General features: G+C 41.1%; 1 protein-coding gene across 9 annotated transcripts; it reads right to left on the bottom strand.

Moving 5' to 3' along the window:
- Positions 1 to 1,288: 1,288 nt before the first annotated feature.
- LOC100060406 (zinc finger protein 266) lies at positions 1,289 to 24,403 on the bottom strand. 9 transcript variants are annotated; one of them, XM_070274145.1, is made up of 7 exons: positions 23,998 to 24,388; positions 7,461 to 7,518; positions 6,485 to 6,611; positions 6,156 to 6,285; positions 5,780 to 5,863; positions 4,905 to 4,987; positions 1,289 to 4,415 (listed from the first exon to the last, which is right to left on the bottom strand). In XM_070274145.1, the coding sequence occupies exons 4-7, from the start codon at positions 6,178 to 6,180 to the stop codon at positions 2,550 to 2,552; spliced, it is 2,058 nt and encodes a 685-aa protein (XP_070130246.1). In that variant the 5' UTR covers positions 6,181 to 6,285; positions 6,485 to 6,611; positions 7,461 to 7,518; positions 23,998 to 24,388; the 3' UTR covers positions 1,289 to 2,549. The 9 variants fall into 9 exon arrangements, with proteins under 9 accessions (XP_070130246.1, XP_070130248.1, XP_070130245.1 ...); XM_070274147.1 differs by having other exon boundaries at positions 7,263 to 7,518; positions 23,881 to 24,385; XM_070274144.1 differs by lacking the exon at positions 6,156 to 6,285 and adding an exon at positions 6,773 to 7,153 and having other exon boundaries at positions 7,263 to 7,518; positions 23,998 to 24,380.
- Positions 24,404 to 26,396: the final 1,993 nt, after the last annotated feature.

Genomic DNA, 26,396 nt, shown 5'->3' on the forward strand with positions numbered 1-26,396 from the left:
AAGCAGTGAGCGCCTAATGCCAGGACTGTGAGCGAGCCCTGACACAGCCGGGACCAAACACGTCCTTTAACTCCTTCCTTCTCACTAAAGCAGAGCTGAGCCGCAGTACCACCAACATGGTCTCCAAGACACCAGAAGCAGGCAGGAGAAAAGCCTGGATGAACAAGTCATTCCACTTCTGCTTCCCGTCTGGGGTCAGAAGGGGCAGAGCTCTGAGGCTCAGGCTGTGAGCCAAGATAGACCTTGAGCCAGAACTTGTACTTAACAACTACGAGGGTGGGGATAGGCCCAGGTTGGCTCAGTCCCAGGGCTGGAGGGAGAAACAGCCCAAGATAAGGTTGAGTCTAGAATAGGTCTGTATGTTGGGCTAGAGGCGGAGGGCAATGCCCTCACCAAGGGTTGTGGCTGGAGGTGAGAATGTTCTGCAACACCTTTTCTACCTGTTTCACCTCACCTTCCTAGAGCCTTTACAATGGTTCTTCTGTAATGATATGCCTACCAATCCATGAAATAGTCTATTTCCTCCTTTCAATCAATGCCATCCTTAGGTTTTTATTTCTCCTTCTTTTTATTTACATTGGACACCATGCTAAACTCTAATTATCGATTCCTTTGTGTTTTTAATGCAATGACATTCTCTACGAATCTTTTCATTTTTCTTTTTGTTGTTTTCATTTTTCTGATTTTACCATACGACCCATGGCCTCCCACACTATGTTGTGAAATAGCACCAATACCAGAAATTCTTCACTTAGGAATGGTTCTAAAGTTTCTCTGGTAACCATGTTTGCTGTGGATTTCAGTGGGTAGCCATGGTGGAGTTAACTCAAATCTTTTGAAATTCTGATTTACTAACATTTTATCAAGAATTGTTAGTGGACATTATCAAATATATTTTATTTATCTGTTGAGTTGATAACTATTATGCAAATCTGCTCCGTTTCTCTTGCACAGCACTTGTTGAGGATGCTGTCATGGGAGCGCCAGCAGCAGCATGAGGCCAGTCTGCAGGAGTGACCTCGAACACTACCCACAAGGTCGTAGACTCAGGCACCTGTTCCAAATTCTGGCAGGATCCATAGCTCTTCTTTCAGACAATTAGGATCTCATCTAAGGCCAATCAGTGACCCTTACACCATACACAAAAGGTTAAGACCAATCTGCTGATCTTTGCTATTGCTGCGAATAATTAAAGACCCAAGAGATGGGCTAAATAACAATATTCATACCCAACAGTGAAGCAGAACATGACGGACTCCTCCACACATACAAACATGTAACACAAAGGTGCAGAGAATTCTCACTCAGGATTTATTGTTAAGCTTGATCTAGATTATCGTACAGTGTTTTAAGCCTCAAGAAAATGTCATTAAGCACTGCACACCTGATGGCCATGCTTGACATAACTTAAGGCTGCTTGAGCATCTCAACTATGTGAATTTGTATCACTGAAGGTGAAACAAGACTGTGCTGGTTTGTCTATACCCAAGGGTCACATTTCAGGAAGAGCCAATGAGGGCATTAAGCACAGCAGATTATCAGGACCAACTATATTCACATGAGTTTTCCTATTTTCACAGCCCATGGATAGAATGACAGACACAGAAGAAGGTCATATCACCTCTGAGAGCTGTAGCTTGACATAGACAAATGACATCATTGTTTTATCATGCTGTAGTGTTGTGTATGGTGTGAAAGAAACTATTCGGTATTCTCACCATCATCCTGTGTGGCTTGAGGTTAAAGGCCCTCCCCAGGTGGCAGGAGAATCCTCCAAAGTCATGAAATCAGGGTGTCTCACATCAGTAAGTGTAATCTCACTTTTTCACCACTATGCTTGACACTGACATTCTAATCTGAAAGGACCAGGTGTGAGAGGGACAAGGCAGTTTTTACAAAATTCAGAGATGTATTTTACCCTCCACCTTGGCCAGTGTGACTCACTGTGAGTCACTGTCATCACAATGTAAGACCGTGTCAATCCAAGAAGAGAAACCAGGTGGTTAGAAAGGATTAATATAAATCCTGCAGACCCATCTTTGGTCATGTTGTGACCTGGAAGATGTAGCAAATAGACTGGCCTATCAGTGGAAAGACACATCATCTGGAGGAATGCTCAGGGCCTAATCACAAATGCTCAGAATACATCTACAGAACCACCCAGAATGTTATGCATCTAAGAAGACCCTAAGATTCACACTCAGGATAGCCTTTCCCATATTTCCTATATTCAGTTTCTCTTGACTGTGAATCATCCATGTTCATTAAGGATAAGAAAAAATCTAATGGAAAACGATGATGACTCCACAATATTTCTGAAATTCATGAAGTTTTTCTCCATGGAAAGATCACAAATAAACATTAGCAGAACAATTTTCCCACATTTTATCTTATATCAGTTGGATTTCTCTCCACTGCAAGATTTCTCATATAATATATATTTCACTGAGGAAACAGTGAAGGGCTTTCTCTGTTTCTTAATAGTATGGTTCATTGTGAGTCCTTACATGCTGGGTTGTGAGGAAATTCTGACAGCTTTCCCTGATTCCTTACATTTGCAGAACAGCTCTGCAGCGTGGCCCTTTCAGATCTTTGAAGTGAATCGGGATGACTGAGGGCTTGACCACATTCCTTACAGTGACAGGATTTCTCTCCAGGTGAGTTCTTTCATGACGCCGAAAGGAATTAGGAAAACTGAACGCTTTCCCACACTGCTTACATTTATAAGGTTTCTCTCCAGTGTGAATACGCTTGTGAATAAAAATGTAAGAATAACTGCTGAACGCTTTCCCACATATATTACACTCAAAAGACTTCTGTCCAGTATGAGTTCTAAAATGTCTGTTAAGATATGAGGAAAGAGCAAACGCTTTTCCACACGTGCCACATTTAAAAGGCTTCTCTCCAGTGTGAATTTTTGCATGTCCACTAAGGCCTGAGAACTGAGTGAAGGCTTTCCCACATTCCTTACATTCATAGGGTTTCTCTCCAGTGTGGGTTCGCATGTGAATGTTAAGACGCACAGAATGTTTAAAGCCCTTTCCACACTCCTTACATTCATAGGGTTTCTCTTCACTGTGGGTTCGCATATGAAGGTTAAGGTGTACAGAAGTTTTAAAGCCCTTTCCACACTCCTTACATTCATAGGGTTTCTCTCCACTGTGAGTTCTAAAATGGATGATCCGATTTGAGGATGTAGTAAAGGCTTTCCCACATATGTCACACTTAAAAGGCTTCTCTCCAGTGTGAATCTTATTGTGGTAAATGAGACCTGAGGATTGAGTGAAGGTTTTCCCACATTCCTTACATTCATAGGGTTTCTCTCCAGTGTGGGTTCGCATGTGAACTTTAAGGTGCATAGAACGTTTAAACCCCATCCCACATTCCTTACATACATAGGGTTTCTCTCCAGTGTGGGTTTGCATGTGAACTTTAAGGTGCTCAGAACGTTTAAAGCTTTTTCCACATTCCTCACATTTATAGGGTTTCTCTCCAGTATGAAGACGTTTGTGAACCGTAAAGTGCGAAGACCTGGTAAATGTTTTCCCACATATATTACACTGAAAAGGCTTCTCTCTGGCAAGAGATCTTAAACGTTTAGTGTCATTTAAGAAAGTAGCAAAGACTTCATCACATTTGTCACATTTCAAAGGCTTCTCTCCAGTGTGAGTTTGTAAGTGAACATTAAGAGGCACAGAACATTTAAAGCTTTCCCTACATTTCTTACATTTGGAGAGTTCTATTTCAGCTTGAATTCGACTGTGAACATAAAGGTATGAGGAATTTCTAAAGGATTTTCCAAGTACCTCACATAGAACGGGCTTCTCTCCAGTGTATGTTTTCATATGTTCAATATATTCAAAAGACTTAATAAAGGCCTTCCCACATTCCTTACATTTAAAGAGTTTTCTTCCAGTGTGCACTTGGACATCACTGTAAAAGTATGTGGACTGTTCAAAGGATTTTCTGCATTCCTTACAGTCATAGTGACTATTAGCAGTGTGAGTTTGTAATTGCAGACCAAGGCTTGTGGAGTGAATAAAAGATCTCAAACATTCCTCGCATTCATAGGGTTTTTCTCCATTGTGAGTTCTCATTGGTGCCTGAAAGTAAGACTGATTAACAAAGGCTTTCCCACCATCACTGCATTTGAAAGCTTTGTTTTGCACGATAATTTTCCTATAAACAAAATGTGGAGTCAGGCTGATGGCTTTTCCCCAGTGATTAAACATGTTAAGTTTTTCTCTAGTAGAGCTTTTCTTGTGCAGAGTAAGGAAGCTTGTCCCATACTGATTATCCTCATAAGTGTTCCCTCCATTTTGAGTTCTCCTCTGGCTCTTAAGACATGAATGTTCACTGAAGACTTTCTCACATTGCTCACAATCATAGAGTTCCCACCCACTGTGGATTCTTTCCTGTTGAAGAATGAAGAATGATGATTCAAAGATTTCTCAGACTCACTAATTGATCCCATCTATCTGAAAACTGAAACATCATTATGACATTGATGATTACCATTTCCACTACACTCATACACTTCCTACCCTGTTGATGTCTTTCAAGTTGAATGATGGAATCCTTCTGCCAGAATGATAGGCTATCTACTCTAATCTTAAAAGATTCCTGTACAGTTTCATGGAATTGTTTTAAAAAGTCAGTATCTAGTTATATACCTGGAAATGAGTCCTTGTGGGAATTCTGAAGCAACAACTTTCAAGCTAAGCTTAGGAATCTCCCAATTCAACATATACAGAGTATCTTTCCAGAGGCATTGCTCTCTCTTGGGCGAATGCTACTTATCTCAAATATTTATCAGCTGTGCTCATGTTCTATCTAATGAAAATCTCAATCTTTGCTGAATGTGAAAAATAAGAAATAACTCTTTTTAAATGTACTGATCTTACCATTTCTAGCCTACTGGGTGTTTTTTCCCAAAAGATATCCTGCTGAATTGTCGAGTCTCTGGTTTTAAGTTGCATTTTGCATTCTAAAACAAAAAAGAGTAACAAATGTAGAGTTTTCAGAAAGAAATGTAGATTAAAGGAATTAAAAACACCGAGTCATTTGCATCAGTTCCAAATTAAACATATTAAAAAAAAAAAAAAAAGGGCAAGAGAGATTTCAGAAGTTCAGCTATGCCAGAAATTTTGCAATGATAAACACATATAGTCAAAATCCAGGAGTTGATTAAAGCAATTCTATGGAGGCTGGCCCCGTGGCTGAGTGGTTAAGTTCATGTGCTCCGTTTCAGTGGCCCAGGGTTGCCAGTTCAGATCCTGGGTGTGGACCTAGCACTGCTCATCAGGCCATGCTGTGGCAGAATCCCACACAGAAGAACTAAAATGACTTACAAGCAGGACATACAACTATGTACTGGGGATTTGGGGAGTAAAAAAAAAGAGAGGAAGATTGGCAATAGCTCGGAGCCAATCTTCCTCACAAAAAATAAAAAATAAAAAAAAATAAAGCAATTCTATGAAAATTAAATACAATGGGGAAAAGAGAATACTATCAGAGAAAGAAAATAGGAAAGTCATAGACAAAGGGCATATATCAAAATGATAAAGTTAAAAAAGGAACAGAACAAGTCATTCTGTGAGATCACAAGATATTCTGAGTAAATGTAAAGAGGAATGTATGAGAAGTTGAAGATACTGCAAAGCTTCAGAGACCAATGACCTCAGCCTTCTGAGAAAAAGCATATATTAAAGTTTGCTTATTACAATTCCAAATATACTGAAACTTTCATTGACCAGGAAAGTTCTTCAGAATCACTGACCTTGGAAGACTCCTCTCTCCACTGTTCTCAAATCTTCTTCTTCTTCCAATCGAAAGATCAGACTGGGTTTAAACAACTGATATCCTGTTTATAGGGGAAAATGTATTAACAGAAAAGCCCCTGCAAAAGATAAGAAACTTTCCCATGAATCAGCTCTCATATTTCTAATTAATGTAGTAAAATTATTTCAAAAGAGCTAAGCAAATATCCCCTTTCTGTGCATCAAAGAGACTGGTTATCTCTGGCTGCTGAAACTCACGTTCAGATGTATACATACACATTAAAAAGCAGTGAGACTTTTGTTGAAACAGGAAATAAAATAAATGCAAAAGAGAGGTTCATGCTTATGGAGATTAGAATACCATATGGAAATTACTAGACCATTGGTTGTCAAACTTCATTGTCCACTGGAATCACGTCCAGTATTTTCATGGAAACACAGACGTCTGGTCCAAATCCAGAATTTCATTCACTATGTTAAAGGTGGAGTCTGAGAATGCACATTTCTAAGAGAGTAATGGGGATGGTGTTAGTCCTAGAACCACAGTTTTACAGGAACCACACTGGATTAAAACCCAGGAGTGTAGAGACTGGTGTCTCCTAGTTTCCACTGTTTGCAGATTTCTCATCACCAATAGTGGAACACAATAAAGACATCATATATATCTGTTCCATAAGGGGTTACAGGAATGATGGCAGCCTTACCTATGGTGATCAGGTTCTTGTAGGTCTCCAGCATCACATCTCTGTATAGATTTTTCTGGGCTGGGTCCAGTAAAGTCCACTCCTCTCGGGTGAAGTGCACAGCCACATCAGCGAAGGTAACTGAGTCCTAAACCATCACACACAAGCTGGGTCAGTAAAGTAACATGTACACCAGCGTTCACTGGGGAATGAGGATGGGAGAGCCAATGGTAACAGAGGGTTTGAAGGTCTCTCATCATCTTCCTCAGAGTGGAATGCTCCCAGGTACTCCTCTCTGTCTATACTCACTCATGGTTGATCTCCTCCAGTTATGGGTTTAATGGAACCTCTAAGACATGAGCTTATCTCACCACAACTAGACTAAAAGTTCTTCTCGTCTTATTTCTCTCTTGGAGCATGGTTCTAAGCAAATTGCAGACACTTGGAAAAGTTGATCAATCAATAAATTCTTTGAGAAATGAACACTTCCATCTTCATTACATGTCAGAGCATGTAGCAAAATGAAAATTATGCAGTCGTCATCATAAAAGACAGTATTAGAAGGTAATTATTGAAATACTGAGATTTTTCACAGGAACCAATCAGAGGCTCCACTTTAGGAGGGAATTCAAGAGGGATTCAGTCCTTGAGTGGCTTGATTTCTTTCAGAAACTCTGCAGACAGATGTACCTAGAAGGAAATGTGTGTAACTGGTGGACCTGATATGTCATTTTGTAGGATACACTCTTTTTTTTTTTTCTGCTTTACCTTCCCAACCCCCCTGTACATAGTTGTATACCTTAGTTGCAGGTCCTTCTAGTTGTGGGATGTGGGACGCCATCTCAACGTGGCCTGACGAGCGGTGCCATGTCCGCACCCAGGATGCGAACCCTGGGCCGCCGCAGCGGAGCGCACGAACTTAACCACTCGGCCACGGAGCCAGCCCCAGGATACACTTTCTAATTACCAGAAAAAAATGTGTCAAACAGTCAGTTACCATCTGTTCTGCCTCTATCTTTTCCTCAGAAGGCAGGAACGGTCCTTAGAAAGCAGGCCTAGAAGAAAAGAAAGAAGGCATGAGGACCCAGAGATGACCCTAATTCCCACATTCGCCTACCTGGAAATGATTCTGCAACTGCCAATCACATATTGCTGATCATTAACTTATAATGTAACCAGGCTATTATACAAAGGGTACAGGGACATGTTTTAACATGTTTCAGAAGGTTCTCAAATCTGACATGAAATTTTGCTGATAGTGGCATGAGTCATTTTTCAGGAACCGAAGAGGCCGTCCGAAACCAAAACTCATTGTTAAGGAAGTTATTTGAAATAACATCAGACCCTGCGGGCAGAACAGATGATAAGAAGTCTGGAGAATGGATGCCAGAAATAGCCTGACCCACTCCCTTTTCTTCCCTCCTCCCCATATAATGGCCTCAAGATTTAGTGCTTGCTTGATGGTCTTTGGGACATGAATCCACCATCTTCTAATTTTGCTAACTAACTGAAGAAATCCCTTTCTCAACCACCGACTCATCTTGGAGTTGAGTAGCATCAGGGTGCGGCTAGCAGAATGAGCCCTTGCTCGGTTACAATTCCATTCTAGCTTGAAATTCCCAAATATCCCTGCACACTCAAGCAATCTCACAGAAATACACACTACTGCCATCAAATGCCAGAGGAGTCCTGTCTCACCTGGAGCCACAAAAGGGGACTGTGAGCCATGCTGCCCATGAGGAAAGGCATAATGGTTTCATTTTACGAGGAGGGAAACTCAAGCCCTGAGGAATGTGTCTCTTCATTTGTCAAGGCAATAGACTTGATGAATGAGATTATGCAGCCACTCTACCTAAGGCATATGTACCAGGGAGCTGACAAGAGAACAGCACTCACTGGCTCACTTAAGCTCCTCCTAGATAAACCAGCAGCATGACTGCTCAAGCCCAGACCAAAGGACTGTATATTGCGCAGGGAGAACCTAAAAGCTACTAAAACAGTATGCTCTATAACAAGAGCATCAGTAATATCAATTTCCATTTACTGAGGACCATCTGCACCAGATGTCTCATTAGGAGTTTACAGCTCACTTATATATTTGAAACAACATGAACATCTGTATCTACTCTTTTAATTCTAAATTCTGTATGATCTAAATACAAATCAAATATATCTGATAACTGTTAGTGTCTACTGACTTTAGAATGCTTCAAATATAGATAATAACATAAAATATCTCATTTTTTAAAATACTGCTTACAAGTTTAAGTAAGTATTTTCATTACGTACATGACCTACACATTTTACTGGACAGTGCTGGTCAAGACTGCGCCTGGCCATATGAAGGGAGGAAAAATGAAATACTCTATTTGGCCAACACTCTTGACCTTCCCCTGACGGATGCCAGAGAACTCTGAAGCTCTGGGCCTCCTTTAAGTTCTTATCATGGCCTTATTCCTTTATTCCTTCAGTACATAATGAAGAAGTTATGGTACTCTGCTAGGCACTCAGTTGAGAGCAGTACCATATACAAAAAATGTTCCAGATACTAAAGATCCAGGGGCCGGCCCGGTGGTGCAGCAGTTAAGTTCACACGTTCCGCTTCTCGGCGGCCCGGGGTTCGCTGGTTTGGATCCCAGGTGCGGACATGGCACTGCTTGGCAGCCATGCTGTGGTAGGCATCCCACGTATAAACTAGAGGAAGATGGGCACGGATGTTAGCTCAGAGCCAGGCTTCCTCAGCAAAAAGAGGAGGACTGGCAGTAGTTAGCTGAGGGCTAATCTTCCTCCAAAAAAAAAAAAAAAAAAACAGATACTAAAGATCCAACGTTCCTATTGGAGAATATAGGTGATATTGTAATAATACATAAACCAATTCACAGCTGATATAGAAAAACAATCAAGAAATTGAGAAAATAACAAGTGTCCCACACACACACACACACACAGACACACACAGAAGGCACATACATTCTACTGGTTCCTGAACAAGAAAATGGAAGAAAAGGGGAAGTAATCATAGGACTTCCAAATCTGACCCTAAAAGATTAGAAAACACATGTCAAAGTCTTTACAAAAGAACTCAGAATACAGTAAAGTACGGCAACCCCCCACAGGTCTTGGTTGGAAACACTCAAATCAAACAGGTTTCTGCTCCACCCTGGCCTTGGGAATGGGGCAGTGCCATATCATACTTGCCCCAACATCTGCCTATTTTATGAGTCTTTTCAGAGGACCACCTTTTCATTTTACTCATTGGTTCCATTTTCCACCCAATTGGCTTTTCTATTTATTCATTTTTTCCCATAGACTTCCCTTATGTTTCTTAAATTGTCTTTTAACATTCTATGTTTGAAAGTTATCTTCTTTTCATTAAAAATCAATAAACTTTGGCATATCAGCATCAGATGGAATGAGTTGTTCTCTCTCTCTCCAAGTTACAAGCTGTACGACATCCACAGATCACGAAAGGACTCTTTGTACAGCGAACCAGGACGCCTCAGAGCTCCATACATCTATAAAAGTGAAGGTAGATTGACTAAACTTCCTGGATGTGGTGGAAGCAGGGCACCAGTGGCAGCAGCTCCTGAGACTGGAAGTTCTAGGAACTGTGGCTGCACCTCTGAACAGAGGCTTCAAAAACTGAGGTAACACACATGAATGGAAGCCCCAGGAACCCAGGCAGCCCACGCTGCTGGAGGCACCAGGAATCCCTGCAGGCCCGTCACCAGAGGCTCCGGGAAATGTGATACCTGTAACCCAGCGCCCTCCCCCTACTCTGGTAGCAGTGCTTCCAACACCAGCCTTCCAGCAGCAGGGCTGCATCCAAGACGCTGATACCCAGGTAGCGGCAGCGGCACCTGTGATCTGAGGTTCCAGGAATCATGCTGGTGTCCAACACCAGAGGTTGCTGGAGCTGCAGCAGCACTCATGGCTCAGGCCCTTCTGCTCCCCAAGCAGTAGCACGTGGCACCCACGACCTGAGATTTCAGAGCCTCAGTGGTGTCCAGGACTCAGGCCTCGGTGGTGCTGCCTTGACACTGGCCCCGCCAGCAGAGGGTGCTGCCTATGACCGTCTCAAGTTCCAGGACCCATGCAGGGGCTGGAGACCAGAACTTAGGGAGCCAGCGGCACTCGCGACCTAAGTACTACTTCTCTTGTGTTGCCAGTATTGTACATGAACCTAGGTCCACCAGCAGCAGCAACACTTGCAAACCCAGGATCTGCAGGAGCAGTGTTGCCAGCATCCCCTAGATAACCAGGAACAGCAGTAGAGGGGTCACCTGTGGCAGCAGTGCCCAAGCCCATGGAGAGCTCACAAAGAGCCAGACAACAGCAACAATGAGGCAAATTACCTCGGTCCTCCCCAGCTGCAGAGGCACATACTACTTCAGTCCTCTTAACCACAGCAGCAGCACCTGCAGATGCAAAAATGTGGAGGTGTCTGTGACCCCAGCTCCTGCCCCACTCTCCCTGTGCTCCCTGCTGCAGTGGGAGAACCTCCAAGAAAGGCAACCCCAGAAGCAGCAGAGGTACTCATAGCCTGGTGACCCCGGGGATGACACTAGCAACTGCAGTGACCACACAGGCAGCTAGGAAACAGCAATCTTGGAGGCACAAGCAGTGCAATGAGAACACTGATGACTCGTCTGGCAGAGATAGTGGAGAGTGGAAAGCGCAGGCTCTCACATACAACCAGAAGCAGCTTAGAATCAAAATAAACAGAGCTAACTCAAATACAAAAAATGTTTCCTGCGCCAAATGCACTAGCAGAAAACGACTCATTAGGTATCAGGAAACACAACAGTAACCCAATAGCATAAAAAAATGGCCGGCCCAGTGGGACAGCAGTTAAGTACACACATTCTGCTTTGGTGGCCCGGGGTTCACTGGTTCGGATCCCAGGTGTGGACATGGCACCGCCTGGCAAGCCATGCTGTGGTAGGCGTCCCACATATAAAGTAGAGGAAGATGGGCATGCACGTCAGCTCAGGGCCAGTCTTCCTCAGTGAAAAAAAGAGGAGGATTGGCAGCAGATGTTAGCTCAGGGCTAATCTGCCTCAAAAAAAAAAAATAAACAAATAAATAAATAAAATTAATGAGCAGGCGTAGTTCTTCACCAAAGAGATTGAGTTTTACAAACAAATTCTAGAGCTGAAGAGTACAACAAAATGAGATTAAGGATAAAGCAGAAAGCACTGGAAATAGAGCAAGCCATATGGAGGAGAGAATTAGCAAGTTTGAAGATAAAAACCTAGAAACGATACAAGTGGAAGAAGAGGGAGAACCAAGCTTTTTAAAAAATGGAGAAATTCTATGAGAAATATCTGACTCAATTTGGAAAAGCAACACAAGGATAATGGGAATCCCAAATGGAAAAGAGAGAAAGGAGCAACGAGCTTATTTAAAGAAATAATAGCTAAGAACTTCCCAAACCTGAGGAAGGAACTGGAAATACAAAGATATGAAGCTAACAGAAGACCTAATCATCTCAATGCAAAAAGACCTTCTCCAAGGCACACTACATTAAAACTGTCACAAGTCTATGACACAAAAAATTTAAGGGCAGAGTGGGAGAAAAAAAAAAATCACAAAAGGCAGCCCCATGAGGCTCCAGTGGATTTCTCAGCAGAAATTCTAGAGGCTAGAAGAGAATGTAACGATATATGCAAAATATTGAAAGATAAACACTGTCAGCCAAGAATACTCTATCCAGCAAAGTTATCCTTCACATATGAAGGGGAAATAAACGCTATCCCAGACAAACAACAGGCGTGGGAGTTCATCACCACTAGACCTGCCTTACAAGAAATGTTGAAAGGAGGCTTCCTACCTGAAACAAACAGGCAAAGGTATACAAAGCTTTGAGCAAGGCGACAAAGACAGACAGAATCAGAAAACTGCAACTCAATATCACAATAGGTTAGTAAACAATTATAACATAAAGGCTAGAGGGAAAAGAAAATATTAAAAATAACCATTCTTTTTCACCATTCACCAAAATAAACTCAAAATGGATCAAAGACCTAAAGGTGAGACCTGAAACCATAAGGCTTCTGGAAGAAAACGTAGGCAGTACACTCTTTGACATCAGTATTAAAAGGATCTTTTCGGACACCATGTCTTCTCAGAGAAGGGAAACAATAGAAAGAATGAACAAATGGGACTTCATCAGACTAAAGAGCTTCTTCAAGGCAAATGAAAACAGGATTGAAACAAAAAAACAACCCACTAACTGGGAAAAAATATTTGCAAGTCATATATCTGACAAAGGCTTAATATCCATAATATATAAAGAACTCTCACAACTCAACAACAAAAAATCAAACAACCCGATCAAAAAATGGGCTGGAGACATGAACAGACATTTCTCCAAAGAAGATATACTGATGGCCAATAGGCACATGAAAAGATGCTCATCATCGCTGATCATTAGGGAAATGCAAATCAAAACTACACTAAGATATCACCTTACACCCCTTAGAATGACAAAAATATCTAAAACTAATAGTAACAAATGTTGGAGAGGTTGTGGAGAAAAAGGAACCCTCATACACTGCTGGTGGGAATGCAAAGTGGTGCAGCCACTATGGAAAACAGTACGGAGATTCCTCAAAAAATTAAAGAGCTTGAAGTCAGCAATCCCAAAAGTCCTATGTACCCCAATGTTCATTGCAGCATTATTTACAATAGCCAAGACATGGAAGCAACCTAAGTGCCCATCAACAGATAAATGGATAAAGAAGATGTGGTACATATATACAATGGAATACTAAGATGCAAAACAGAACAAAATCATTCCATTTGCAATAACATGGATGGACCTCAAGGGAATTATGCTAAGTGAAATAAGCCAGCTAGAGAAGGATAATCTGTGTACGACTCCACTCATATGAGGAATTTAAAAATGTGGACTAAGAGAACAGTTTAGTGGATACCAGGGGAAAGGTGGGGTGGGGGGTGGGCACAAAGGGTGAAGTGGTGCACCTACAACATGACTGACAAACATTAATGTACAACTGAAATTTCACAAGATTGTAACCTATCATTAACTCAATAAAAAAAATAACTATAAACACTTCTATTTGGTCACAAACTCACAATACAAAAAGAGATAACTGGTGACAACAAAAACATAGAAGGGGAAGATGAAAAGGATGGAACCTACATAGGCAAATGGAGATAAGATGCTATCAGCAGAAAACGGACTATCTCATCTATGAGATCTTTTATACAAACCTCATGGTAACAACAAGACAAAAATACAGAGCAGTCACAAGACATAAACCACCAAATTGAAATGGCAGCCAGAAACACAAGGAAAAAGAAACAATGGAAATATAGAAAAACCAGAAAACAAAAGACAAAATGGCAGTATTAAACTCTCATATATCAATAATCACCCTAAATGTAAATGGATTGCATTCCCCAATCACACAACACACAGTGATTGGATGGATTAAAAAATAAAACCCAGGGGCTGGCCCCGTGGCCGAGTGGTTAAGTTCGCGCGCTCCACTGCAGGCGGCCCAGTGTTTCGTTAGTTCGAATCCTGGGCGCGGACATGGCACTGCTCATCAGACCACGCTGAGGCAGAGTCCCACATGCCACAACTAGAAGAACCCACAACGACGAATACACAACTATGTACCGGGGGGCTTTGGGGAGAAAAAGGAAAAAAATAAAATCTTAAAAAAAAAAAAGAATAAGACCCAACAATACGCTGCCTCCAGGAGACTCACCCCAGCTCTAAAAACAAACACAAGCGGAGAGCGAAGGGATGGAAGATGATACTCCAAGCAAATGGCAACCAAAAAAAAGCAGGTATAGCCATACTTATATCAGACAAAATAGACTTCAAGCCAAAAAAGATAACAGGAGATAAAGATGGACAGTATATAATGATGGAAGGGCCATTCCATCAAGACAGAACTTACATTAATATATATGCACCTAAAATACGCATACAAAAGTATACAAAGCAACCGTTAACAGACTTAAAGGGACACAGTAATAGTAGAGGACTACAAGACCCCACTAACTTCAATGGATAGATCATCCAGACAGAGTCAACAAGGAAACCTGAGCCTTACATGAAACCCTAGGCCAGGCGGACTTGACAGACAGATACAGAACATTTTACCCCAAAGTGGCAAAATACACATTCTTCTTGAGGGCATATGGAACATCCTCAAAGACAGACTATATGCTGGGAAACAAAAAAAAAGTCTCAATAAATTTTAGAAGTTTGAAATCATATCAAGCATCTTTTCTGACCACAATGGTATGCAACTAGAACTCGACAAGAAGAAGAAAGCTGGAAAAGTCACAGTTGTGGAGACTAAACAACAGGCTACTGAACAACTATTGAATCAATGCAAAAAAACAGAGAAATCAAAAAATAACTGGAGACAAGAGAAAATGAAAACACAACATACAGATACAGCAGAAGTGGTACTCATAGGGAAGTTTACAGCAATACAGACCTACATCAAGAAATAAGACAAATCTCAAATAATCTAACAGTGCACCTAAAAGAACTAGAAAAAGAAGAAAAACAAAGCCCAAAGTCAGAAAGAAAGAAATAATAAAAATCAGAGCAGAAATAAATGAAAGAGACTAAGAAGACAACAGAAAAGATCAATAAAACTTAGAGCTGGTTCTTTAAAAAGATAAACAAAATTGACAAACCCTTAGCTAGACTCACTAAAAAAGAGAGAAGGCTCAAATAAATACAATCACAAATGAAAGAGGAGAAATTACAACAAATACCACAGAAATAGAAAAGATTATAAGAGAATACTATGAAAAGCTATACAATAACAAATAGGATAACCTAGAAGAAACAGACAAATTCTTAGAATCATACAACCTCCCAAAACTGAATCAAGAATAGAGAATCTGAATAGACCCATCACAACTACAGAAGGTGAAACAGTAATCAAAAACCTCCCCCAAAACAAAAGGCCAGGACAAGATGGTTTCTCTGGTGAATTCTCCCAAACATTCAAAGAAGATTTAATACCTATCATTCTCAAACCCTTGCAAAAGCTGCAGAAGGTGGTAAGCTTCCTAACTCATTTTACAAGGCCAACATTACCCTGATACCAAAACTAGACAAGGACAACACAAAAAGGGAAATTTACAGATCAATATCACCAATGAACATTGCTGCAAAAATCCTCAACAAAATATTAGCAAGTTGAAAACAACAATACATTAAAAGGATCATACACCATGATCGAGTGGGATTTATGTCAGGGACACACAGATGGTTCAACACCTGCAAATCAACCAATGCAATACACCACATTAACAAAACGAAGAATCAAACTCACATGAGCATCTCAATAGACACAGAGAAACCATCTGACAAGATTCAACCTCTACTTATGATAAAAAATTTCAATAAAATTGGTAGAGAAAGAAAGTACCTCAACATAATAAAGGCCAGATACCACTAACACACAGCCATCATCATACTTCACACTGAAAAGCAAAACTATTCTTCTGCAAACAGGAACAAGAGAAAGATGCCCACTCTCGCCACTCCTATTCAACCTAGCATTGAAAGACCTATCCAAAAAAATTAGGCAAGAAAAAGAAAAAGAAAGGATCCAAATTGGAAAGGAAGAAGTAAAACTGTCAGTATTTGCAGATGACATGATTCTATACATAGAAAATCCTAAAGAACCCACTAAGAAACTATTAGAAATAACAAACAAATACAGTAACATTACAGGGTAAAAAAATCAACATACAAAAATCAGTTGCCTTTGTATGCACTAACAACCAACTAGCAGAAAGAGAAATCAAGAGTACAATTGCAAGAAAAAGAATACCTAGGAATAAATTTAATCAAGGACGTGAAAAACTTGTATGCTGAAAAGTGTAAGACATTGTTGAAAGAAATTGAACGCATAAAAGAAACGGAAAGATATTCCATGCTCATGGATTGGAAAAATTAACATAATTAAAATGTCCGTATTATCTACAGCAACCTGCAGATTCAGTGCAATCCCAATCAGAATCTCAATGGCATTCTTCACGGAAATAGAACAAAGAATCCTAAAATTTATATGGAAAATCAAAGGACCCCAAATAGCCAAAGCAATCTTGAGAAAAAAGAACAAAGCTGGAGGTATCACATTCCCTGATTTCAAAAGATACTACAAAGCAAAACTAATGAAAACAGCATGGTACTGGCAGAAAAACAGACACGCAGGTCAAGAGAACAGAATTTAGAGCCCAGAAATGAAACTGCACATCTCTGGACATCTAATCTTTGACAAAGGAGCCAAGAACATAAAATGGAGAAAGGAAAGTCTCTTCAACAAATGGTGTTGGGAAAAGTGGACAGCCACATGCAAAAGAATGAAAATAGACCATTATCTTATACCATGCAAAATAATTAACTCAAAACGGATTAAAGATTTAAATGCAAGACCTGAAACCTTGTCATTCCTAGGCAGTATGCTCTTTGATATCAGTCTTAGCAGTATGTTTTTCGAAAACCACGTCTACCACCAACTGGGAGAAAAAATTTACAAATCATATATCCGACAAAGGGTTAATCTCCAAAATACACAAAGAACTCATATAACTAAACAACAAAAGAAAGCACAACTTGATCAGAAAATGGACAGAGGACATGAATAGATTTTTCCAAAAAAGATATACAGATGGCCAACAAGCACACGGAAAGATGTTCAGGGGCCAGCCCAGAGGTGTAGTGGTTAAATGTGCATGCTCTGCTTGGGTGGCTGGGGGTTCACAGGTTTGGATCCCAGGTGCAGACCTACACACCGCTCATCAAGCCATGCTGTGGCAGCATCTCATATACAAAAGACAAAGGAAGATTGGCACAGATGTTAGCTCAGCAGCAATCTTCCTTGCAAAAAAAAAAAAAAGAAAAAAGAAAAGATGTACAACATCACTAATTATTAGGGAAATGCAAATTAAAATTATGAGTTATCACCTCACTCCACTCAGAAGGCTATAATTAACAAGATAAGAAGTAACAAATGTTGGAGAGGATGTGGAGAAAAGAGAACCCTCATATACTGCTGGTAGGACTGCAAACTGGTGCAGCTATATGGAAAACAGTATGGAGATTTTTCAAAAAATTAAAAATAGAAATACCATATGATCCAGCTATTTCACTATTGGCTATTTATCCAAAAACATGAAATCACTAATTCAAAAAGATATATGCACCCCCTATGTTCTTTGCAGCATTACTGACTACAGCCAAGACTTGGAAGCAACCCAAGGGCCCATCAACAAATAAATGGAGAAAGATGATGATATATATATACACACACACAATGGAATACTACTCAGCCATAAAACATTACAAAATTGTGCCATTTGCAACAACATGACTAGACCTTCATGGTATCAAGCTAAGTGAAATAAGTCACAGAAAGACAAATACTGTACTATTTCAGTCATACGTGGAAAATAAACACACACACACACACATTGATAAGGAGAACAGATTGGCAGTTACCTGAGGGGAAGGCATGGGGGGAGGGTAAAAGGGGTAAAAAGGCACATGTGTATGGTGATGGATAAAAACTAGACTGTTGGTGATGAATACGATGTGATCTATACAAAAGCTGAAATAACGTACACCCCAAATTTACACAATGTTATAAGCCAATATGATCTTAGTAATTTTTTAAAAAAGGGCAGAGGATATGAACAGATATTTTCCAAAGAGGATATACAGTTGGCCAATAGGCACATGAAAAGATGTTCAACATCACTAATAATTAAGGAAATGCAAATCAAAACTACAATGAGATAGCATATTACACCCACCAGAATGTCTATTATTAAAAAGACAAAATATAACAAGTGTTGGAGAGCATGTGGAGAAAAAGGAACCCTCATACACTGCTGCTGGGAAGGTAAAATGAGAGCAGTTACCATGGAAAAAAGTATGGAGATATCTCAAAAAATTAAAAACAGAAATAGCATTTGATCCAGCTATTCCACTTCTGGCTCTTTCTCCAAAGAACACGCAAACACGAATTCAAAAAGATATATGCGCCCCTATGTTCTTGCAGCATCATACAAAATAGCCAAGAGTAGGAAACACGCTAAGTGCCCATCAACAGAGGCATGGATAAAGAAGAAGCGCATACACACACACACACACACACACACACACACACACACACACAATAGAATACTACTCAGTCATAAAAGACGAAATCTTCCATCTGCTAACAGGTGGATGAATTTGCAGGGTACTATGCTAAATGAAATAAGTCAGATGGAGAAAGATAATTAGCATATGACCTCACTTATATGTGGAAGATAAACAAACACATGCATACATATGGAGAACAGACTGGTGATTACTAGAAGGGGAAGGGAGTGGGGAGATAGCAAAAGGAGTAAAGTGGCACATGTGTATGGTGACTTTTGGTGGTGAGTACAATGCAGTCGATACAAAAGTTGAAACATAATGATGTACACCTGAAATTTACATGTTATAAACCAATGTGACCTCAATTCAAAAAAAAAACAAAACAAACAATAACCTTTAATAAATCACAGACCAGCAGGCCAAATGCTGATCTACAAAACGGTATTTGAATGATGACAACCACTGAAAGTTTGACATATTTTTATTTAGGAACCAATACCATCCTCACATTCCCATGGTCCTTACGCTACAGTTCAGAAGACTAAAAACAGAAACACACATGGTCACAAAAAATGTCTAGACTCACAGTATAACTGTCCTTACTACCAGGGGTCTCAAACTGGAGGTCCTTGGGCTTAACAGGCCCAAGAATCTGTTTAGTCAGGAGGTGCCCACAAAGAACATTTTCCTTTCCTTTTTACTTTGTAATTGAGATATAATTAATGTACAATTAAACATACCTCTTAAATATTTAGTAATGTACATTTACATCTGTAAATGTACATTAGGCAGTTCACATAGCATTTCCAAAGTATATTCTAACTGCTTTTTCCTCTATTGTTTCACAACATGGGCAAACTATATTAAAATCCCCCACTAGAAGTGGGGACTTGTTTATTTCTTCTACTCTGTCAAGCAAAGCTTTATATATTTCTAACAATATTATTAAGTGGATACATATTTAAGTTTTTATATTTTTGGAGAAACAGAATCTTTTATCATAAGGACCTCTGTAGCTGTACTACTGCTTTTTGACACTGTTGTCTGACATTAGGATCAGCTGGTTGTGGAGAAGTTTTTTTCTTGCATCTCACAGGTAGCGTTATGTCTGTTTTGGATGCCAGTGTCTGCCAGTACAGAGTGGCATAGAGCCTGGCTCACTGAAGGCACCCAGGGATTGGTGATCAACAGACAACAGAGATCCCTCACACCACTCTTCAATCTTCACCCAGATTATAGCTAAATGTTCATCACACAATACATCTCAGGTTTCAGAAATATATTTACTTACTTGAGAATGTGAGGGTGGGAGGAACCCTGTCTTCCGAGCACTCATCCACCAGCCTCGGATTCTCTGCACACCAGTCGTTTCCCACGGCCTCCTTATCTGGATACTTAGTGCTCTAGATCTTGCAGCCATAGTGGCACCTGATTCCCTCTCCCCACCTACCCCCCACTCAAGACTTGTCTGCATCCAGAGAGTTGCTTACTGCCTGCAGTGACTGTTCACTATGTCTGGTCCTGGCAACCTAGTGAACTTCTTTACCATCCCATAAGCTGCCATGATACGTTCTCCAACAGGGTCTGAAGTCCAGCTGGGGGAGAGGAACCCCTACAAGTTTGGATTTCCTTAGGCACTCTCCATAACTCTAAGATATGTTACAATTCTCCTTACATCCTTATATTACACTTCTCTTGTTTAAATCAAAGTGTGATTTCTGTCTCCTGATTTCATGGGGACTCATGCACAATTGAGAAGAACAGTGATCCCTGGAGACAAACGAGTAAACAGGAGATCTGGGGACACATTTAGTCAAGCCATTGGACCTGAGCAAAGAGCTGAGCTCCTTGGAAAGACATTCACAGAATCTCAGTATTTGCACATCCTCATCAACTTTATCTACAGACTCCCCAACAACTGTTTCACTATGGCACAGCTAGCTCATTGGGACACCCAAGTGGGAAACAGGGAGGGTAACGTGGATATTACCAAGCTACACGGAAGCTTCAGTGCTTTCTGGCAACCCGCATTATCAGGGGAGTCTTCTAGTCCTTTACCTGTGGAGTGACTCTAGCCCCCTACAGGCATCACTGTCTATAAAAAGTCAAACAGGAGGGCTCACTCTGGATGTTCAGTCAGGGAATCAAAGGCCTAATCTGGGTATGAGAAGGAACCTCCAGATGGACTACAAAACCACTCTATGTTTATTAACATAAACACTTGAAACGTTGATAATAACACAGTGAATACTGATTCTGATTAGTTCCTTGGAATCAATTTACTATTCATAAAATTAAAACACATTCGTCCTTTCTCTTATTTTCTCTTGATTCACATCATTTGAACAGATATCACTCATTTTTCCTGTCAGGTATACAATGAAGATTAGAATCCTCCCTCAGTATTTTCCCGAACCAAATAAAAGGTCTCTACTGTCAAATCTGCACGTAACCCTTGATGTTCTCCCCTCTCTCATCCTAGAAACCAAATCAACCAAATACAGAACGCTTTCCCCATCTCCTACTCCCGTCCCTTCCAACATGGCTAACTCCTATGCCTTGTCTTTTTATAACTTAAATATTTATCAACTCTCTTGCCTTTATCTACTCCCATCTAAAGATACAGAAAATAATACTGTCCTCTACTTTAGCTACAGAACGCTAATCCATTTGTAATAATACATTTACTTTCTTGGATAGAAGTCTACCTCCTCCAATAGTTTACAAGCGTCCTAAGAAGAGCCCTGGGTTGAATTTTTTCACTAAGCACTAACCAAACATTCATTAAGCGGGAGTATGGCCTCTAATAAAGGAACAGATGCAGGAAATGCCTGGATTCTTTCACTTTTACCTTCTACAAAACTCTCAAATCATTTCACTTCCTTTTCCATAACAATCATCCACACCTAGGAGCCACAATCACGTTTTAAAACTTATCCACCCTAAGTTTCTATCTTGATTCTGTGCTTTCACTCTCATCTTTCCTGAAGTCCATTCCCAAAGCAGGAGTTAGTGGGTTCTATTTAAGTTGCAACGGATTCAGATCACTCTCCTGCTAAAACATCTCAGCAGTTTCCATGGCCTTAGAATATCTCATTCCATTGGTCCCGTCCCTGCTCTCCGCTCTATTTGCCGCCACTCTGTTCTGCTTCTGCCCGCACTCTTTCCTCAGTTTAACAAATACACCAAGGTCTCACCTACACTGGATTTTGCTCATCAAGTTCCCTTCACCTGAAATGTTCTCACCCACTCTACAAATCCTCACAATCACTCAATGACCTGACTAGGTCCATCCTACTCAGGCTTTAGTTCACAACTTAAGTCTCAACCCCTCCCAATACGTATTACCATCTCATATTAAGCTATTCTGATGTCCAAATCACAAACTTGCCAGTATTCGTTTAATATCTGTATTCCTAAACAGACTGGAAGCCCCATGGCGGCAGTACTTTGTCCATTTTGATGGCCCTTGTTTCTCCGTCCCTGGCACAGATTCTACCTCATTAAAGGAATTCAATAACCATTTGTGGATTGAATCGCCATTCTCCACAAGAGCGTTACAGTATAGTATGCACAAATAAAGGAGCACAAAAATAGAATTACAACCTAAAAATCATGTACGACTCACATAAAACGCCTGCGTAGCATATAATATAATGCAAAACACTGCACGTCTGAAAATATATTTGAATATTTTTAATCAGGATGAAAAGTGGACAGGATATTCTTTTTAAAAACAAGCACCCTGATGTTAAAACTAAAATCTGTTCCTTATGTTTCTCCATATTTTTAGATACGTTTTTAAAAAGTTCATTCAGAAACTACTAAATGGCACAAGACCTGTAGAAGGAAATTTATAATATCCAGCTAAAGTAAATGTATATTTGCCCTTTGACCTAGAAAAACAACCTAAGAAGCTTGCCCTGAAAATACACCACCACAAATGTGAGACAACCTATACAGAAGTTTATTCACTGCGAGCGATTAACAGCTGCTAAGATAATTGTTAGAAAGGTTGTTGGGGAACAAGACATTCTGAGTATCAAAATATGACCCCACATAGGACTTTTTTATTCCCAAGGAGAAGTCTACCTTTAAAACACAGTGTTCTGCTGATCACTACCTTAAGTAACCAAAGTTAGCACCACTAACGGAGGGATGGCATAAATTTTTGTCTTCCCTGTGGAATGCAATTTGATGTACACACCACTTGCACAATATTATGAAATAGTCTTTTGAAGCCTCTACACCAGGAGCTGGCACACTGTGGTCACAGGCCTGTTTGTGTAAATACAGCTTTGTGGGAACACAGCTGTGCCCATTTCTTTATTTGGGTCTATGGCTGCTTGCCCACTACAAAGGCAGAGCTGAGTAATCTGGATACGTTATGGCCTGCAAAGCATCAAGTACTTACTATCTGGACCTTTTCAGACAAAAAGTTTGCCAACCTCTGTTCTGGACCCAATTACCAGTTGGCAGGAAATACAAGAAACAGAAGAAACATTTAAACACACCAAGAAAATAAAATCCGAAACATCAAAATGCGCTACTTTCTAAAAGAATGTGTGTGATTCTTCAAAGAGTCAATACAATGGACAAACAACAGCAACCGATCTAGGTCAAAGATGAAAAGACATAAATGACCGCCATATATAAACACTGATTGAGTCCTAGTTCCAAAAACATATTTCAGAACAATGTAGAAAATTCTCCTTTTTACAGAGTGGATATTTGATGACATTCTTTTTAACTTTCTTGGGTGAAACAGTATTATTGTGGTTTTAATAGGATAACGTCCTTATCTTTGGGAGATGGATTACCAAGTATTTAAAGGTCAAGTATCATGTCTGCAATTTATTTTCAACTCACTTACTTTCAAATAGTTATCATAAAACATTTATCTATGGAGAGAGAAAACACGCAAAATGCTAAAAATGGTGAATCTACTACAATGAACATTCATTGTACTGGATGTTCAAGTTTTCCGTAAGTTTAGGATTTTACAAAAGAAAAATGTGGGGGTAAAATACTTAGTCCGAACACCCTGTTAATGGTAAACTTCATTATTCTAGAACTGGTGTCATAAAGTCTCCATCTTTTTCTTCTGGAGGCCCATGTTTAAAACCTCTGTGGGGATGGAGGGGCCCAGAAGTTCAGACTATTCCCGCTTTTCTTTAGATGCAAGACCTGTGGTCAACATCTGCTTATAATCATATACACAAATATGCTCACCCTTGACCCTAAGAAACTATCTTACCTTCATGTAATGTTCAAAACAAACAACGCGCCAAGACAAGGCCAAATTCTCCGGCGACACGTTCTGTCGCCCAGGAAAAGCAGCAGAGGCCCCTGACCCACTTTTCCCCCGACTCACAGGCACACGGCGGGGGCGCAGGTCCTGAGAACCGGAGGGCGCGGGGCCTGAGAAACGGGACTCGTACAGCGGAACTGCTTCTCCTTCTGGGGAAAAGTCTCGAAGGTGACGCGGAGGCTCTGACCAGGGAAGCGGAGGGGACGCCAACGCCCCGGGCAGCGCCCTTCCCGTCCCGGCTCAGCGCGGGGCCCAGTGGCCGGGCGTACGAGCAGAGGGCCGGCCTCTCTACGGAGCCCCTCGGGTCCCGGGCAGCACCTGTCCTTTAACGCCCTCCGTGCGCCCAGGGCCCTCCCTTCACCGGCCTCAGCGAGGACGGGGCCACCGCACGAGGACCGACGGGACCGCTCCACTAGGCGCGGAGTCCCGGGACAAAAAGACCGCGCGAGCCAGTGACGCAACTTCCGCTTCCTGCCTCGGGAGTAAGGGGCGGGTCTCCAGGGCTCGGGCTGCCAATCACGTCCGTCCATTTCCGGCAGAGAACTCGCAGTTCTCCCCGCGCGGTTGCCGGTGGGCCCTGGGGTTGCTCGGTGCGGGGCTGGGGGCGGAAACAGGCCCGGCGACCCAGGCGGAGCATGGAGGCCGGCCTGGGGGCTGGGCTACGGGATGAGGGCGGCGCCGATACCCGGGTGCGGCTTTGGAGGCAGGATGAGACACAGCGCGAGGTTTAGACATCAGAAGGGAGAGGCTGGGGGTGGGGACTCACGCTGCTGCGTGTTCCTCAGAGGTTTCTTTGCCCGCCTGTCCTCACGTTTCTAGAGCCCTTACCATGATGCTCCCGTAATAACGGGCCTGCCAATCCATGAGATGGTCTATCGGCTCCGTTCAATCAATCCCTTATTTATATTTTATTTCCCCTTATTTCTCTTTATTTACCCCTGGCACTATGCTGAAGTCTAATCATTGATTCCTTTGCGTTTGAGTGTAATGACGTTTTTCTGTAGCTATAATTTTTGTCTCCTTCAAATGTATATTTCTGGTTTTTATCTTTCCGATCTTACCATTTGGTCATGGCCTCCCATACTAAATTGTGAATTAGCGCTGATACCAGGCTTTTTAACTCAGGAATGGTTCTAAAGTTTGTCAGGTAATCATGTTGGCTGTGGGTTTCAGTGGGTGGCTTCGTGGAGTTAATAAAAGTCTTTCCAAATCCTGAATTAGTAAAACGTTTTACCAATAATTGTTCATGTGCATTATTAAATGTTTTATGCACCTATTGAACTGATATCTTTTGCTTCATGAATGTTTCATCTGTTGCTGTACAAAATATTTAATTTTTAGTAGCTGATGCAGGGTCGGCAAGCCGAGGAGTTGCAAGAAAGATTTCTTGGACTCTCAAGGTCTGACAGTAGTGCACTTTTATTTAGAGAAAAGCATGGAATAGCATGGGGACAGGACCCAGGGGCAGGAAGAGCTGCTGCAAACATGGGTTGAGGGTATGGCTAAATTCAAGGCATAGGTATATGAGTTATCTCTTTACAAGACAAAGGAAAGAATATGTAAAAAAAGTTGTTAAAATGGTATCAGTGCAGGTGGGGTCTGGTTATTGGGTGGTCCTATAACTTTTAGATAAGAATCAAACCAGATTAAGTAAATGGCTGAAGCCACCGCTTAAATATTATTTTTAGCTAAAGACAAAGGAGGATGTTGGGGGTAGAGGGGGAGTCGATCATGGGAGATTACCACACAAGTACAGTAAACAAATGCAGATTTAAGTCCTTGCCTTTGGCATTGATTAAGAGTTTCTAGAGATAAGGTCATCCCCCCTTCTTCCTGGTACAGAGGGGGAGACACCTTTACAGATGGAGATTTCCTTTGCAATGCAAATGTCTCTTAACAAAGGGTAAGTAAATTCTACTCCTAAGAGCCTCCTTCCCGTCTGTAGTTTTTAAAATTAACCAGTCTAAAATAATTCTCATCAGTAGCCGTGAAAGTCTTTTTTAAAAAATAATTTCTGGGTTTCCTACTGTTGACGAGAATAATCCATAACCAATCTGTAAATGAAAATTTGGGTGAGTTTATTCTGAGCTGAAATCTGAGGATTATAACCCGGGAGAGTCTTTCCACAAAGGAACAGAGCACTCCAAAGAAGTGGGGGTACATAGGGCGGTTATATACCCTCAAAGAGGGTGTTTCACATATGATTGAAATGTCCCTCCCACAATAGTCACAAGATTGCCCTGTCGGCACAGCACTTGATGGACACAGCAGGTAGTGGGTCTGCTATCTTGGTGGGCGTAGCAGGAGGCAAGTCTATTGTCTCCAGCTGGGCGGTCACAGGTGAGCGCACTAATCAGCTTCTAGCCTAAGGAAAGATACTTAATCCTTAAGGAGCCGCCAACGTTGGGAGGGGGAGAGAAGTTGCACCTTTACCTGAAGGGCAGAATAACAATCTTGCCATA

Source organism: Equus caballus, chromosome 7 (assembly GCF_041296265.1).
Source record: "Equus caballus isolate H_3958 breed thoroughbred chromosome 7, TB-T2T, whole genome shotgun sequence".
Lineage (NCBI taxonomy): Eukaryota > Metazoa > Chordata > Mammalia > Perissodactyla > Equidae > Equus > Equus caballus.